The sequence below is a fragment of the Trichosurus vulpecula genome, chromosome 1, assembly GCF_011100635.1.
Source record: "Trichosurus vulpecula isolate mTriVul1 chromosome 1, mTriVul1.pri, whole genome shotgun sequence".
In the NCBI taxonomy this organism is placed as follows: domain Eukaryota; kingdom Metazoa; phylum Chordata; class Mammalia; order Diprotodontia; family Phalangeridae; genus Trichosurus; species Trichosurus vulpecula.
In genome coordinates, this window is record NC_050573.1 from 308350283 (window position 1) to 308368423 (window position 18141).

The window sequence follows — 18141 nt, forward strand, 5'->3', positions numbered from 1 at the left end:
AATGATGATTTCATCCTTTTAAAAAGTAGAGGAAGTGACAAAAAGGAACTACTATTCTGGACTTGATTTTGACCAATAAAGGGGAACTGGTTGCTGAAGTAGAAGTGACAGAAACTTTGGGAGTTAAATGACCATTGCCTCATGATAGAGATGTTCAGGATAGAAGAAGAGAGTAATGCTGGGCATAGGCTGATGTATACTTGAAATAAAGCAGATTTTAAGGGGTTGAGAAAAAGAACTGGTAGAATCCAGTGGCTGAATATTCTCCAGGGGAGATTGACCAAAGAAGAATGAGAAGGTTTTAAGAAGTCTCTCCCCACTCCAGTCCATCCTCCACCCAGATGTCAAATTGATCTTCCTAAAGGTCAGGTTTGACCATCTTATACACACACACACACACACACACACACACACACACACACACACTCAATATGCTCCAATGGTTCCCTATCACCTCCAGGATCAAATATAAAATCTTGTGGTATTCAAAGACCTTTATATACTCATAACTCACTACCACCAACTTTCAAGTCATCTATGTCACAGCCCCCCACATACCTTATGATCCAGTGACATTGGCCTCATCGATGCTCCTTCTACAAGATACTTCATCTCCCAGCTCTGGGCATTTTCAATGGTTGTCTCTCAGGCCTGGAATGCTCTCTCTCCTCATCTCCTCATCTTGGCTTCCCTGGCTTCCTTCACATCCCAGCTAAAATCCTAAATTCTATTGGAAGTCTTTCCCAATCTCCCCTTAATTCTAGTGTCTTCCTTCTAATGATGATCTCCAATTTATCTTGTCTATAGCTTGTTTGTACATACTTGTTTGCATGTTGTCTTCCCCATTAGACTGTGAGCTGCTTGGGAACAAGGACTGACTTTTACCCTTAGAACAGTGCTTGAGACAATGTTAGTGTTTAATAAATGTTTATTGACTGTTGGGCTGACAAAAGGAGAAATTATTCTATTTTGAGGAGGAAAAGGGGTATCTGTCTAATGGAATCCATATGGCTATTATCTTATGAGATAGGTGGCTCAGTGGATAGAGGACTAGACCTGGAGTCAGGAAGACCTGAGTTCATATCTAGCCCCCAATACTCACAGGCTGTGCAACCCTGGGCAAGTCACTTAACTTCTGTTTACCTTAATCTGCTGGAAAAGAAAATGGCAAACCACTCCAGTATCTTTGCCAAGGAAACTCCATACAGGATCACAAAGAGTCAGATATGACTGAATGTCTGAACAACAACTGTCTGATGAAATCAGTGTGACTGTATATGGTCAATGAGCTCATTGATGAACTCTAGATTCTAATTTAAAAAATGGAAGCCAGGGCACGCAGCTCTTCAAAAGGGTAGCATGGTACTTTAAGATTGGTACCAGGAGCCCTAAGCTTCAGAATGAGATCATTGTTAAGAACAGCAAAAAGAGGTTTTCTAACTCTATTGGGGGCAAGAGGGGAGACAAATCAGTGATGAGATCCCTGTTGGGAGTGGATGTGATGATGATATTGTCATTAACGGTGAAAAGGTCTCTATTTTCTCATCTAAGGAAAAGTGAAATAAAAATGTTGTGAATGAGAGATGAATAAGCAAGAACATAAGATATGTGAGAAGGTAGACATTGTATGCTTGCCCTCAGTGAGGTTGTTTTCCCAAGCCCAGACTAACTTTGCCCGAAGCTCCTGAAGGATTGATAGGTATACATTGCTGCTGATGTAAAGATCTTGAGGAAATAGGAGAAGTGTCCAAGTATGAGGGAGGGCAAACATCCTGATTTTCAACAAAGGAACATGGGTGTATTCTGCAAAGCTATCAGCCAGTGAATTTGATGTCGATTCCTGGCAAAATTCTAGAATTAAGGGGACAGCTTGTAAGCACTTAGAAAGGGAAAGAGTGACCACTAAAAGCCAGCATGACTTAACCAAGAACAGTCATGCCAAGCAAACCTCATTTCCCTTTTCTATTGGGTTATTAGACAGGCAGATCAGGGAAGCACTGCAGACAAAGTATAAATTGATTTTTATCCTAGCATTTGACAAAATCTCTCATGTTATCCTTGTGGACAAGATGGAAGGATGGAGGACTAGATGACAATACAGTTAAACGAATTAGGAACTGATTGAATGACCAAATCTGAGCATAGTCATTAAACAGGACATATCAGTGTGGAAAATGATCTCCAGTAAAGTGCCTCAGGCATCTCTTGACCTGGTACCATTCACCATTTTTATCAATGGTTTAGAAGGAGGCAAGCTTGTCCAATTTGCAAATAATACAAAGCTAGGAAGGATACCTAACATGCTGATTAACAAAGGCAGGATTCAAAAAAGATCTTGACAGGCCTTGACAATGGACTGAATCAATCATAAGACCTCAGCTCAGAACCCAGCTCCGCTACCACTAACCTCTCTGGACCTCATCTATAAAAGGAGGAGGTTGGGCTACGTGGCTTCTGAAGTCTTTCCAGCTCTAATTCTATGGTCTTATGACTGGAAATGACCCAGGATGCAATGGGAGACCCTGGCCCTTTTAGGCTAAAGCCTTTTCAGGTACTCACTTAGAGTGAGGTAACGCTCCTTCAGTGAATTGGCCTCTTTAAGAAGTGAGTCAAAGGATGGCCACTTTATTCAGAAAAAAGAGAAAAAAATTAAGCTGGGAGGGGAAGATCCTCAGGGTTGCTGTTCCAAAGAGAAATAGTTACCATTGATTTGCACTCTAAGGCAGGAGGGCCCAAAATATAGCCATTAAGTGGAGGTTGGGCAGGGACCTATAGTGGTCCAATCTGTGAGCTTCAGAGTGAACTGGGTTTAAGGTTTTGTGAAAGAAGAAAGAGAGGGAGAGAGAGAGAGAGAGAGAAAGAGAGAGAGAGAGAGAGAGAGATAGAGAGAGAGAGAGAGAGAGAGAGAGAGAGAGAGAGAGAGAGAGAGAGAGAAGAAAGAAAGAAAGAGGAAAGAAAGAAAGAAAGAGAGAGAAAGAAAGAAAGAAAGAAATCTAGCTCGTAAACTTCAAGTTAAGAGGACTGGTGATCTTGCACAGCCCTCCCTCACTCAAATCAAAGTCAACTGCAAGTCAGTGCATCATTTCCCTGATGTCATGGTCCTCTTCCAAAACAAAGGACAAACACAACCTATGAGTAGACCAAGGTGCCTGAATGGGGATTCAGCTAGTTGGGTAACTCAGGTCTCCCTCACCCTCTCCCTCCCCCTCTCCTCTCCAAAGGATGGTAAATTTTGATGGCCAGAAGCTGCTCACTTAACTTGGGGTTTACTGGCTAGGTCTTTCTGTCTTTCTTCCTTTCTTTCTTTCTTTCTTTCTTTCTTTCTTTCTTTCTTTCTTTCTTTCTTTCTTTCCTCCTTTCTTTCTTCCTTTCTTTCTGTCTGTCTGTCTGTCTTTCTTCTTTCACAAAACCTTAAACCCAGTTCACTCTGAAGCCGCAATAGGTCCCTACCCAAGCTCCACTTAATAGCTGTATTTTGGCCCTCCTGCCTTAGAGTGAAAGTCAGTGGTAACTATTTCTCTTTGGAACAACAACCCTGAGGGTCTTCCCCTCCCAGCTTGATTTTTTTCTTTTTTTCTAATTAAAGGGGCCATCCCGTAACTCATTTCTTAAAGAAGCCTGTTCACTGAATGGGCATTACCTCACTCTAAGTGAGTACCTGAAAAGACCTTAGCCTAAAAGGGCTAGGGTCTCCTTGCATCCTGGGTCATCTCCAATCATCTGCTGGATCACTGGATCCAGATGGGTCTGGAGGAGAAAATGAGGCTGGTGACCTTGCATAGCCCTCCCTCACTCAAAACAAATTCAACTGCAAGTCAGGTCATCATTTCCCTGATGTCATGGTCATCTTCGAAAATGAAAGGCAAACACAACAACCTATGGTCCTATGATAATAATAAAAAAATAAAATTTTAAAGGGATAAGTGAAAAGTTCTGCAAAAGTTAAACAAGTCAACTTCATAAATACAGAATTGGGGAGGTATGGTGGTGGAGGCTATATGAAAAAGATCTGGGAATTTTAGCTGACTGTGGACATACTATGAGTCAGTAGGGTACATGGCAAACAAAAGTCCATGCTCTTCTGTATCGCGTTCAGTGGAAGCATAGTGTCCCCAAAAATGGAAAAGCAATAATTCCTTGTACTCTGTTCATGTCGGACCACATTTAATGCGTTGTGATCGGTTCTGAGCCTACCTTAGGAAGGACATCTACAAGCTTGAGTGTGTCCAGAAGGGGACACCCAGAGTCATGACAAGTATGGAGAGCACATGCTATAAAAGGATTGTTTGAAAGAATCGAGCATCCTCTTGACAGAGAGGTGATGGACTAGACACATATTCAAACATGGCCAATACAGAAATATGCTTTGCTTGATGCATATTTGTTACAAGGGTTTTGCTTTTCTTTTTTTTTTCCCCAATGGAGGATGGAAGAGATAGGAAGAAGGAAAATAGGTACCTGATAGTTGAATAAAAGTTTAATTTAAAAAGAAATAACTAGCTATGTTTAGCCTAGAGAGAGGACATTCCAGTTCTCTTTCTTTGAGTATCTGAAAGGCTGTCCTATGGGAGAAGACTCGTACTATTTGGCCCCCAAGGAGCAGAATCAGGAACACTGAGTCTAAGGGGTAGAGGGGTAGATTTAGACCTGATGGAAGAAAAACCTTCCTACTAGAGCTGTTCAAAAGTGGAATGGGAAGGAAAAGGCTTCCCTTCATAGGAACACTTCAAGCAGAAGCTGAATGACTGCTCATCAGTGATATTGTAAAGAGTTTCTGAGTTAGGTACAGAACCAACTAAAAGCTTTCTGAAGACCGTTCTAGCTCTGACCTTCTGTGATTTCTTTTGGAACAGCAGTTGGCACACAGTATGGTGTGTAATATTCATTCATTCATTCTCTCCAACAATGCATGCACTAAGGAATCTTGTTTAGAACATAGGACTTTCCAGCAGCTGTAATAGTGCTACTTTGATGAACATTTAGAAAAGAATCCTAAAAAAGTAAGAAAAACTTTATCAACTTATAAAATTAGCACCAGGTCCGCCTACTTATTAAGGATATAGCCACCTAGAATATCTTCTTTAGTTTCTCTAGTTTAAGAGAAATGTACCCTTTGATTGAGTACACATGCCTATGGCCAAATGCAAAAAGAATAATAAGCCTGAGAGCAAGGTACTAATCCCCTCTCTGCTTCTTATCATCAGTGTATCCTAAGGCAAGTGCCTTAACTTTATAAGCCACAGTTATATCATCCTTAGTTCACTAGTTGTGTGACCCTGGGTAAGTTACTTAACCTCTGCCTCAGTTTCTTCAACTGTAAAATGGAAATCATAATAGCGTCTACCTCACAGTTGTTATGAGAATCAAATGAAATAACAAGTGTAAATCCAGGCACATAGTAGGTATTCAACAAATACTTAATTCCTTCCCCTTAAAAAGAAGATAATGATATTCCACCTACATAAAAGAGATGGGAGGCAGAACTAGTCCAGATGAACTCTTTGGGATAATTCCAGGTTAAAAGTCTAGATCTAAACTCTTTCTCTTTACCTTCCCATAATATTAGCTAGCATTTATATAATATTTGAAGGTTTGCTTTGCAATTTTGCACTTTACAATTATTAAATTGTTTTATCCTCATAACAACCACGAAAGGTAGATGTTATTATAATACTGATTTGACAGATCAGGAAACTGAGACAGTATTTAAGTGATTTGTCTAGGGTCACACAGGTCACACAAGTGTCTAAGGTCATATGTGAAGTCAGATCTTCCTGACTCCAAGTCCAGTTCTCTATCCATTGGACCTCCCATAAATACAGAACCTCATGGGAAGTATACCTAAAGGTAATGGAATCATGGGGCTTATTTAGTATCTTGTACCTGACAGTTGCCGATATCCTTTTGGTATATAGTCTGATTTCTTTTGGCTCCCTTGCATATGTCCTAAGGCTTTGAGGTTGGAAGGGCCTGAAATTTTAAAAATACACGTCACTTTTAAAAGCTGATATTTCAATATGTCTTTATGTTTTTCATAAAAGATAAAATTTAATAAGGATAGATGAAAAATTCTATGCTAAAGTTATGCTGTAATACAAGGCTCCTTTGCAAATTTAGCATTGGAGATGGAAGTTAATGTGTATTGGTGGGGTGCAGGCAGGGTATGCCAGAGGATTTTTAAATTTTCAGTTTGAACATTTATGCCTTGGAAATCTGTAGTCACTGCAAATCAAGGCTTGATTTATTGTTTTGTTGATTGTCTAGATTTAAGAAAATGATGAAGAAAATGTTAATTATGCCAGTTAGACTTTAAAATACGTTCCTGGGAGAGCAGGTTGTTTAACATTTACCAGCATACCCTATATATAAGCTATAGGCCAAGCAAAATCATACTACCTGTTCCCCACGCCCAACTTCCTCTTACATTCTATGGCCTCTTGATTCTATGGCCAAGGTATTTTTTCATTATAGCTGAAGAAGGAGAGAAAACCTTGTTATACCTCTTGCCTTGGTGCTGAGTACACATTTATGGACTGATTATTGTATTTGTGCGATTCTCAGAATATTTTTAACATTTAACATTTTTAACATTTCTCCTCTGAATTATCGTTCAAGCTGTAAGAGTATGGAGTGGTGTTGTGGGAAGATGTCTGGATTAGCCAGAAGGGAACTCATCTAGGTTTGGAATACCATTTTAATGGTGTTGGTCCAGAATTTCTTTAACCTGGGGCCTGTGAACTTGTTTAATATTTTGACAACTATATTTCAATATGATTGATTTCCTATGCATTTTATTGAATATTTATTTATTTATTATGCATTTAGAAACATTTTTCACAAACGGGTTCCATAGGTTTCACCAGACTGCCCAGGAGGTCTATGACACCAAAAAAAAAATGTTAGATCCCTACTTTTGGCAGAGCTGTTCCACTGTCAAGGGTCTGTGGAAGAAGTAGGTGTCAATGAAATAGCTACCAGGCTGAGATAGCCATTGATTACTTGCACACCATCCCACCACAGAAAATCTCACCTCAAAATCAGAAAGAGGTACGAATCCTAACACGGAAAAACATGAGAAGGTGGTATGATACCTTCTTTGTAGAATCTTGTCAGAATTTCACAAAAAAATATTTAGCGTCTCCCTTCCTCCATTGCTTTTAATGCATGAAACAGGCAAAAAAAATTACTTTAAACACCTTTATAATTTAAACAATTAATGACAGGCTGTTCAAACTTTAGGTATAGGCCTAATCAGGATGTTTGAAAAAGAAAAAAACAAAACAAAAGAGAAATCGCTATGAACACATCTTCTTAGAACATTCAAATCAAAACTTGCTTCTATAGGGTAATAGGAAGTCACTGAGCCTAAGCCTGGTTTCTGTGATATCAGAATAATGGTTTGTTATAGAACTTAGAGATCTAATCCAACTTCTTCACTTTGCAAGAAGCAAAAGCTCAGGTCCAGAAAGGCTGTGATTTTTCCAGTGTCATACCACTATAAATTCTTTAAGATGTCTCATTTTTTTTAGCCAAACACTGTATATCAGTATTTCTCATTTTTAGCCAAAACATGTGACTTTATGAATGCTATATAGTTTCATGACAGCAAAAATCCTCTTAGAAATTATGATTTGTTTCTATAATAAATTAGTTTTAATACAATTGAATTCCTGGTAGAGAAAAAAGTAACAACAGGGTTAGCACTTATGGAACAGAGGCCAGTGAAAGGGGTGGGCTGTAGGGATAAGCTTTTAATTATCTGTTCTTAGCATTTCGTCAATATGAATCATTCATTCTTATGTGCCATCTGAGAAAAATAGTTACTTCTTTATCTCATTTGATACCAAAGCACAATTTTTATTGATAATATATATTAGAAATAAAATAAGTATCTACAATGTGACTAGAGTCAGACTGTAATTTATGGTTGTGTGTGTTGTGGGGTGGGATAGAGAGGAGGTGGTTGGGGGAAGTACCTAGGGAGAGCCCCAGGGACAGAGATGGGGTGGAGATGTGCAGGTGGAACTCATATAGCCCATAACACAGGGTACCCTTCCAAGTGAGGAAGTGATGACATTGGTAGGGCTTCCCTCATACTATCCCCACCCTTATCCTTGTCCCCTACCAGGTGTAAAAAGGGTGTAGGTCAGGGGTGGGGAAACTATAGCCTGGAGAACAATTGTTCTTAGAACAGCTGTTCACAGAACAAGTTTGGATTCAGTCAAAAGGTTGCACTTGAGGACCTACCTAGAGGGCACATATGGCCTCAAGGCCTCAGGTTCCCCACCCCTGTCTAGAAGTTCTCTGAACTTCAGTGCCCTTATCAGTAAAATGGGGATGATAATATCTGCCCTGCCAGCCTCACAAGACTGTCATGAGGATCCCATGAGGTCATGTTTGGTGACAACTCATTGAAAACTGTCAAGCCCAGTACAAAGAGAAAGAAGAGATAATTGCCATTTCAAATATTCAGATAACTTCACTATGAGCAATAAAAATAGCCCACAGACCCATTACAAACCATCATCCTAGAAAATCGAGTATCTGAAATACACGTTTCTCTTAAGAAAATTATCTTTCTGAGAGTCAACTTTATGAAAGGTCTATATGAAAAAGTTAGAGGGAGTCCTTGCTCCCTCTTGTGGCAAAAATGCAGCTTTGCCTAATTGGAAGGCTGAAGCAACCAACTGTAGTCAATTAGCTCAGTCAGGTTAGATTCTTTTCAGAATTAGGCTAGTCGTGGCTTTGCTCATCACTCGTATATTGGTCCACTTGACTTTGTACTCTGGTGAGAGACTAGTCCTTGCTGGTGGACCTAGTGAGAGACTGTAGATGGGTCAGATGAATCCATCTTCACTCCTTAAAACACAATTTGACTCATATAGGAAATGTACAAATGAGATTTGGAGACTTCAAGGTACCTTACAGGTCAGTAGTTGTCATGTTGTGGTACTGCCTCTGCCATGTCTAGCTAGGTGAATTTGGGCAAATTGCCTAATCCGGCTCGCCCACCTAATGATAGTGAGGTGCACTGTGTCATTTTTATATCTGAAGGACATTTACTAACAATGTAGCTCAAAACCTTCATCAAGGCTTACTGGAGACTGTTACAGTTTATACGAGTGACTTGAAACAAAAAAGATCAAAATACTGGCCCAAGGTCTTAGAATCAAGTCAGTGCTGAAATCAAGGACTAAATTTAAGAGGGAAAGCCTAGTTGCAGCTCATAAGCTTGGCAAGAGTAAGTTCACTATTTAGAATCCAAAGTGGTACATTCCCCATGATTTTCATAAGAAATCACATAATGATAACAATTCACTACTTTCACCTGTCACAAAATGTTAGGTTTTCATTTGAAGTCTGTTGGGAACTTGTTACTACCCCTTCTTTTTTTCTTTAAATACCTGAATAAGTGAACATTTAAGTGCTAGTGTTGCTGCTGCTGCTGCTAAGTATTCTAAATAAGTACTAGTATTCCAAATGAAAGTATTGGGTGCCCTATGCTATAGGCAAATGCAACTTGACTCATTCATGACTCAATTCTTAGATGAATTAAGAAAATAACCCGTATTTCCATAGTGTTTTAAGGTTTACAAAGTCCTTTGTCACAACAATGTTATGATGTAAGTAGTTCAAGTGTTACTATTCCACGCTGCTGTTTAACTGTGTCTAATTCTTTGTGACCCTGTAGAGTGTAGACCATGCTGTCCATGATGGTTTCTTAGCAAAGATACTAGAGTGATTTGCCATTTCCTTCTCTAGTGGATTAAGGCAAACAGAGGTTAAGTGGCTCACCTAGGATCACAGAGCTAGTAAGTGTCTGGGGCTAGATTTGAACTCAGATTTTCCTGACTCCAGGCCCAGGGCTCTATCCACTGAGCTCTCTCTGCCTCCCATTTTACAGATGAGCACATTTAGGCTCAGGGAGGTCAAATGCACATAATTTGCCCACGGTCACAAAGCATACCATCAAAACCTAGGTCCAAAAGAACTGAAAGATGGAAGCTTTTCATTTTTTTTTCCCAGCCCCTAATGTGTCTTTATTCCAGCAGCTACACAGTGTTGGATCCTTTGTAAACTTTGCCATGAATTCAGGGCAGCAAGCTATTGTGCCATCTTTTACACAAACCAAAATGAAATCATTCTCTGTCTTTCCCGGGAAAATTCTGTCTTGTGTTACAGAAGCTACTCTTCCCATCCACGGGCTACTTGTGGTTACTCTGTAGGTACGACCTTCAACCAGTTCCAACTGGAATCTTCAGCTTCGAATAGCCTCGGATGCCATTCTATTGTATCCTACCCCTTTGCACTTAGTGGGCACTAAATCACTTACCCAAAGGGCACTGACTGATTCAAAAGAAATGGCCCTTATCTGATTGGTCCATGGAACTGGGGACATTTAGCCTCAAGAAAAAACATCTAAAGGAAAGGTTTTCATATGGAAGAGGGATTAGATGTGTTCTACTTGGCATCGGAGGAAAGAATTGGAAGCACTGAGTGGGTTTTGAAAAGATGCAAATTATGACTTGACATAAGGGAAAAAACTTCCCAACATTTAGAGCTATCCCAAAACAGAAAGGACTTTGTTGGGAAGCAGTGGGTCCCCCCTCGTTTTCAAGCAAAGAGACTCTATGGTCCCTTGTTGCGGTTGTTGTTGGGGGGTGGGACTCTTGGACAGCTGCAGATAGATGGCTGCTGAGGTCCCTTCCCACTCTTTTCGGTGATTCTTTGAATTGGTGTGACATAATTCCTACTGACATTCCACTTTTTCTTTTCTCCTATCCAGGATGCCTTTGTGGAATTGTATGGCAGCAGCATGAGGCCTTTGTTCGACTTCTCCTGGCTGTCTCTGAAGACTCTCCTCAGCCTGGCTCTGGTGGGAGCTTGCATCACTCTCGGTGCCTACCTGGGACACAAATGAATCAGCAAACATGCAGTGGAGAGATATGCAAGAGGCTCACTAAACTGTAGAAATAGTATGCATTTTTTTCAGTGATACGTAATGAAATTTGGGCGTGGTCTCTTTGAGAAAAGAAAAAAGGAAAACATTGGAGAAAAGAAAAACTGGGCAAAACGTTAAATCAGCTATTTACTGCCAAAGGGAAATATCATTTATTTTTACATTATTAAAAAAAGTATTTATTTAAGACATTTACATTTAACCTCCTGTCTTCAGAAACTCTGCCGCTTACAGCAAAGTAACACTTACTATGGCTCCACACAGAATCTCCTGTGCCTATAAACGCTGATTTGTTTTAGACGGAGTTGGCTGGACTAACTCAATCTCCGAAGAACAAACAAACTGACAAAAGACCTTACTGTTGGGGGAGCGCTTTTTTAGGCTGCTTGAGGTTAGGGAGGTGGGGTGCATTTCCTGTGCATTTATTTGCCCCGAATCGAAGTAGAATTATTTCCTGCTGGGAAAAACAGACACTTTGCATATGATTAGCATGGTGCACACACTCTCCGAGGGGTAGAAAAGGAAACCTTGGGGCAGACTTATGATCCATTAAGATTCTTCACATTTCTTCTGCCTCCCCGGGACAGCTATGGGAAACATAATCTTAAACCATATATGAAAGTATTTTTTTAAGCTACCAATTGTGCCGAGACAGCCTTTTAACAATTAAGACAATATCATCCAATACCTTAAACACTGATTTGTCTATTCAGATACTCAGAGATACGTCAGTCCAAATACTCCCTTTCTGAGTAGGAAGCTGGCTCCTTTGGAACGTCAGGAAATCAACATGTCGATTTCTTCAGCATCAGGGTGTTTTTTTGAGCTACTCACACAGAAACATCAGGACACCATAAGTGCCTGTTTCTCCAGGGTGAGACTGCAGCTTGCAGGCCTGTCTTGTGTCCCAACTAAGTGGGCTCGTTCCTGGAACCAAGCCCATGCAGGCACTGGCCTCCATGAGGGTTTCTAAACAGTGCAGTGTGGTCTGTGAATCTTTGGAAGTTAGCAAAGTTTTGAATTCCATTGGCAAATAAAAGAAACGTTTTTCCATTCAAGAAAAAACTCTAAGTGGGGCTCTGCTAGGGCCTGTTTATCAAATTGGAGATAATGAAATCAATTTAGGCTCATTTTTCCAATTTAAAGTGGAGCTTTGGGACAAAAAAAATTTTTTTTCCACGTTGGTCATTTCTTAAGATTGCTTCTGAAGAAGAAAAGGCTTGCAAAGTCACCACCCAGATCATCTTGACAGCTTCAGAAAACTGCTTCAGTCCAGGAGGAGGTATAAAGGGGGAGAGAGAGAGAGGGGAGAGGAGAAAGAGAGAGAGACAGAGAGAGACAGAGAGAAACTTAGTAAAGAAAGGAAGAACTTGAATCCCTTTTTCATCCAGATTGTAAATGTATCTCAAATAAGACAGACAGATGAGGAGCAGTAAACTGTACCAAATACTGTCCAAACAACATGCCTGTATTTGGGGACTGAGCCTCTGACATATCCATGTGGTTCAAAGGAAGGTTTTAATAAAGAAGGGAAATGTCAAAAGGAGTGTTGCAGACTAATTGACTTATGCCTATGGAATTTGATGGTAAAACTCATTAAGTCATTGTTATTATTGTTTGTTCTTATTTGAAAACCTGGAAGGGGAAGAAAAAATTCCAGGTGTGGAATTTGGAAATTATCTGCATCATCCTGGGAGTGAAGGAAAGAAAAGAGAAGAAAAAAAGAAATGGTGGCTAAAACTGTAGAGGAATCTCAAAAGAGATCCAGCCTCCAGCTCGTAGACTAGGGAAGAATTTGTGTTTTAAGTTTAGATTTTGCTTTGTGATGTACACAAAATACCTTTGAGGCATTATGGCATTATATACCATTTATCTGTATTAACTTTGGAATGTACTCTGTTCAATGTTTAATGCTGTAGTTGATGTGTTTTCAAAGCTGCTTTTTTTTTAGGTATGTGCATCTCAGCATTTAAAATTTTTTTATTTAGTTATGGCCTCTACACTATTTGTTAGCAAGGATGAGGATTTTCCATTTGAAGTTCTGTATTTTGACTCTCCAGAAACTCTTAACAACACCTCCTGTAGCCTTTGGAGCTTGGATAGCTGAAGGAGAGGGAAATGTAACTTTTGAGGGCGTTCATCTCAACATGGTTGTGTACTTTTGTTTTGAAACAGAAATGTTGAAACGAAGCAAAATGACATTTGCTGTGCTCCCCCTGACCTTGTTCCTAGCAGGTTTACTTGAGCTGGGCAATTCTGAGTTTAATAACTCGAGTTATTTGAGACTGTGTGCACATTTAGCTATAACCATGGGGTCTATTTGAATAAAAATCAAGGACAGACATTATCTAGGGCCTTATAGCAATTAAGAATCTGGCCCTAGGAGTGTTTGACTTTTACAGAGTTGCCTCAAAATGGCCCATTTAAATACAGGTACCAAGTAAAGTCATGGGAGCTGATTTAAATGGGCCATTTTTCATGAGAGTTAGTAGCACTTATGGGTTCACACTTGGAACAGCATAGACTTATAGAGTGGAAAATGGCATGAATTTTAAGTCACTATTCAGAACCAAATCATTGAAGAAGATAAATTTTTTTGGCTTCAATTTTGAAATGTTTTATTATTTTATGAAAGGTTTACATGATCAAATGTGGCAAACCTTAACCAAAAGCCCTGAGCTGCTATGCCGACAAGATCACCTGCATGGAGTTGGTTCTGCAGTTCACTCCAAGTGTCAAGATTCTCCAAGCTGCTTTAGAAGTAATATGAAGTACCTTATGAACATTTTAAAGATTAAGCCTGATTGGTGTTTGGTTGTCTTTGTGGTTGTTGTTGTTGTCCTTAAAAAACCTGGGCTTCCCAGTATATTAGTAAAGTGTGTATATGTATATATATATTAAAAAAAGTCACAGGGGTTGAAGTTTGTTTGGTTTTCTCTTGCTGTTGGGGATCTCATTTTCTAGTAATCCCCATGAAACACTTCTGCCACTTGACTCTAGAATTGTACAGTATTTCCATGCCTGCACTTGGTCAGAGACCAGTTGACAATACATTTCTTATTGTTAAACATACTAGAAATGATGAATGTATATAAAAGTCTGAACTAATCAAATCTTTTTCTCCCTCTTCTTTCCTAGTGTATTGTTCTCTATTTCTATTACTTTGGGCATACCCTCACTGAATCATTTACACCTAATTTTTATGTGTCACATACACACACACACACACACACACACACACACCCCTCCCAGTGAGTGTTGGCTAATAGCCATTCCTCCATCCTTTACAAAAAGTGATTCATATATTGTCTAGAGCAGAGATACAAAAGATGCACATTTTCAATTGGGGCCATTGGCATTAAGAAAAAGCTGTGATGGAAAGAGCACTCCATTGTCCTCATGAATAAATAAACCCTTATTTCCTAAAGGCTTTGAAAACCTTTCATGTCGAAAAGGACCACTTCTACACTAAAGAACTTTCAATGTAGAGGCAGAAAAATGGTACGTTGGATAGTCAACCAAGTTCTACCAGCCAAAATATTCATAAAGAGCAGAAATTCTTTTTAGATTCTCTTTGTGGAAAGTAAAGTTCAGAACTGTAGCAAGTACTCAGATAATTCTGCTCAGGACCAAACCAAACCAACCAAACAACAAGAGTATGCCCTCAAGTCTCCATTTCACCTTGTAGGTTTCAGACATGCCTACTCATTTAGAAATGACTTTTAATCACACATCCAGTCATCAAGCATTAATATTGGGTGTTTCCCCTGTTGCCAGAACTAGATGAAATGATTATAAAATCAAAAGGGACTAAGAATCATGGTTAAAAATGAAGAATCAGGGCATTCCCAGCCATATGACATCAAGGATTTACTAAATTTTCAAGAACCCAGGAATGCTCAATTTACATTGAAGCAAATAATTATGAACCTCCATGTTAAATCCCAGTTATAACCTACTGAGTCCTTTCAAAGTTGTCCTTTCTTATCACTTGCATTGAATGGTTTACATGAGTTGTGTGAAAGACAGAGAAAGGCCCTTGGAAAATAAATGGTTCCAAGGACATCAGGGAACAGAGTCAAAGCTCTGATTCCAGCTCTATCCCTTAGTGTCTTGGGTAATGAAACACGAATGTGATCGCACACACAAAAAAACAACAACAAAAGTACACACACTGGTCTCAAATTCAAGTCCATATAGAGTCTAATCAGATTCTTCTTGTTATTTTGAATTGCATGTATTTTTAAGAGTTTTTATTGTAATAATGTGTCTGGGGACATTAATAATAATATATCAGAACATTTCCTAAAATCAAATCAATCTTAACAGATGATTTACAAAGTAAGTGGACCTAACTAATTTACTGTAAAGTAAATGTGGAAAAATTGAAATAGAACCTTTATTAGTGTTAAATATAGTATCACAAGGTAATGTGTATGTGATAAGTGAATGTACAGCATCTATGAGCATTTTACTACCCTCATATATAGCTCTACTGGCACCAGTGGACATTGGAGTCCATTTCAGTATGATAGTCTTGATGGTCAAAAAAAGTCCCTTGAAAGTTGCCATTCTGGATACAAATTGGCATTCCAGATATGTGTGGTAGGTATTTAAACAGTCATGTGTTTGAACTAGTGGGATAGTCATTGGCTCAGCCTACCTTATAGTAGAGACATTTCTTTTTTCCTTATTTGCCATTGTGGTGTTTTCATAGGGCATGATGATAATGAGGACAATGTAATTCATGATTCTTTCCAACTAAACTGAGTAAATAGTGATACCAGTCAGGTAGGTAAGAAAGAAGCATTTTCTTATGTGATCTGGGCCTCTCTTCCATGGTCACTGAACATTTGGCCCCTTATAATTAGGTAACCTGTCACAATAGGAATTGGACATTGTGGACAGTTCAGTAGAAACTCGTCATTGCTCTCAGAAAAACAACCCAGAAGTGTCAATCATGCCATCTCTATATACAACTGATAGCACATTAATGACTTTGAAGGCTGAAACAGCAATTTGGCATCCTAGTCGTTTGTACAAAGGTACGAGGGATTGAGACCTTGCAGATGTATGGCAGAGGGGCTTTACTATAGCAGTGATTATTAAGGCTGTGTTACTACAAGTTGACTCTAATGCAAGTGGGCATTAACTCCATGCATTTCCATTCTTTCCTTGGGAAAAAAGTTTATAGCTAGTTTGCTTGATGGAATATAATACAATCTTCATTTATATTGACCGAGGTAGCATTGTGAAATGGTTGTAGCTGGTCTGATTTTCTTTGGGGAACCTAAACAAATGCATTCATTACAATTTTTTGAAGCCTTTGAAACATCCAAATATTATCTGCTTGGACTCTTTTTTCCCCCTTAAGTTAATCTTTAAACAGAATTCAACTTTGTGCAGAATATTTTGACTTTTTTCTTCCAGGAACTGCTCTAAGTTTTCTGTTTTTAACTTGGGAGCTGAGTTTTCATTATCACCAGCATAATTGTACATAAAGCAAATTTTGTTTACGCAGTACCTGGGATATATGTATGGGAAGGTGAAGTAGTTTTCCAGTTTGCTACCCTTAAATACAATGGCATTGTTTTTATGTTAGTTGTTGGGGGGGGGGGGATCACATTGCCATTAAATTTGTTGTGTCTGTCCAGTTATTATTGTGAAACAAGAAAAATAAAGTGCACTGTGAGCAATTGGTTATGTACCTGAATTGTTCATAATTTGTTGATGTCAGCTTTCCCCACTGAAAATCATCTTTGAACAAGACACTTAACAAAGGGCTCTAATAAATTAGATTGACTGCACACTGGTGTCATAATGACATCCCTGGAGACTAGGCTGTGGGATTCCCTTGTAGGTGAAACCACTGTAATACTGAGATTCTTTGGGTCCCTGAAACTGAGGCTCCTTGGATAGGTCCTGGAAGGACATGGTTTATACAGAATCCCACTCTCCTAAGGAATGCATTTGCCAATTAGATTGCCCTCTGACACATGCATATTGTGGGTTTGCAAATCCTATCATCTATTTGGTATGACTGGCCTGGGGAGGGAGAATGTGGAAAATGAGGAAAGGCCACATTGGAGGATTATTTCAGAAAGACTCCAACAAATTCCAAAGTCCTATGTTGAAGGTAACTTTCACCAATTTGGCCCCCACCAGCCCTTTCCTTTAGGACATGTAACCTTAAGTAGCAATGCCCCCAAAAGGTGAGAACTAATACTTCTGAAGTACTTCAAGAATTACAAAGTTGTCTCCCAACAACCTCAGACAATCCTTTCTCAATAGCTTTAATTCCGAACTTTCTCCTCTATTAACTTCCCTGTTACTATTGAGGTTGTCACCATATTCCCAGGTTCTCAGGTTCACAGACCTCCTCAGGTCCTCATTCTCACTCATGCCTTGAATTCAATCAGTTAGCAAATCTCATCATTTTTACCTTTAAAACATATCTCAAATTGGTTCCCTTCTCTCCAGTCATACAGCTCTGACCTTAATTCAGTCCCTAATCACCTCTCCCATAGACGATTACAATAATGGTCACTAACTCCACTCTGTCCCTTCTCTAATCCATCCCCTACTCAGTTGATGAAGTGCTTTTCCTAAAGCATAGACCTGTTCTCCAATCCCTTTACTTAGCAAACTCTGGTTCCAGGATCAATTATAAAGTCCTTGATTTGGCCTTTAAGGCTCTCCACCAGCTGTTCCCTTTCTATTTTTCCAGTTCTCTCACACTTTGCTCCTCTCTCCATGCCCTTTCTAGTCCAGCAATACTGGCCTAGACCCTCTATCTCCTAAACCCATGACCCTCCATCTCCCATATTTGAACCTTCTCCCATGCCTAGAATGCTCTCTCTTCACTTTTCCAGATCCCTGGCTTCCATCAACATTGAGCTCAAATCCCATCTTCTTCAAGAGGTGTAAGGAAGTTTGAATAATTGTTCAGGGAGCCAAAGATTCTCATGCTTCCCCTGCCCAGGAACATCATTGGTGCTAGAGCCTGGGGCAGGTCCAGACCTACAGATGTGAAAATGTTGCTATTTCCATTTCTTGGGATCATAGCTCCAGAGCTGTAAGGGATGTCAGAGGCCATTTGTTTCAGTGATGATGCAACTTAGACCAGGAAGGTTCAATGATTTGCCCAAGATGACACAAGTAGTAAACATCAATGGTGGGAT

General features: G+C 39.5%; 1 protein-coding gene across 1 annotated transcript in view; it reads left to right on the forward strand.

Annotated features, from left to right (window-relative positions):
• Positions 1-16667, forward strand: part of BCL2 (BCL2 apoptosis regulator) — a 239341-nt gene extending 222674 nt beyond the window's left edge. The window contains exon 3 of the mRNA XM_036761015.1: positions 10787-16667. Within this exon, the coding sequence (XP_036616910.1) occupies positions 10787-10921 (135 nt within the window). The 3' untranslated portion in view covers positions 10922-16667. The remainder of the gene's footprint in view (positions 1-10786) is intronic.
• The last annotated feature ends 1474 nt before the right edge of the window (positions 16668-18141 follow it).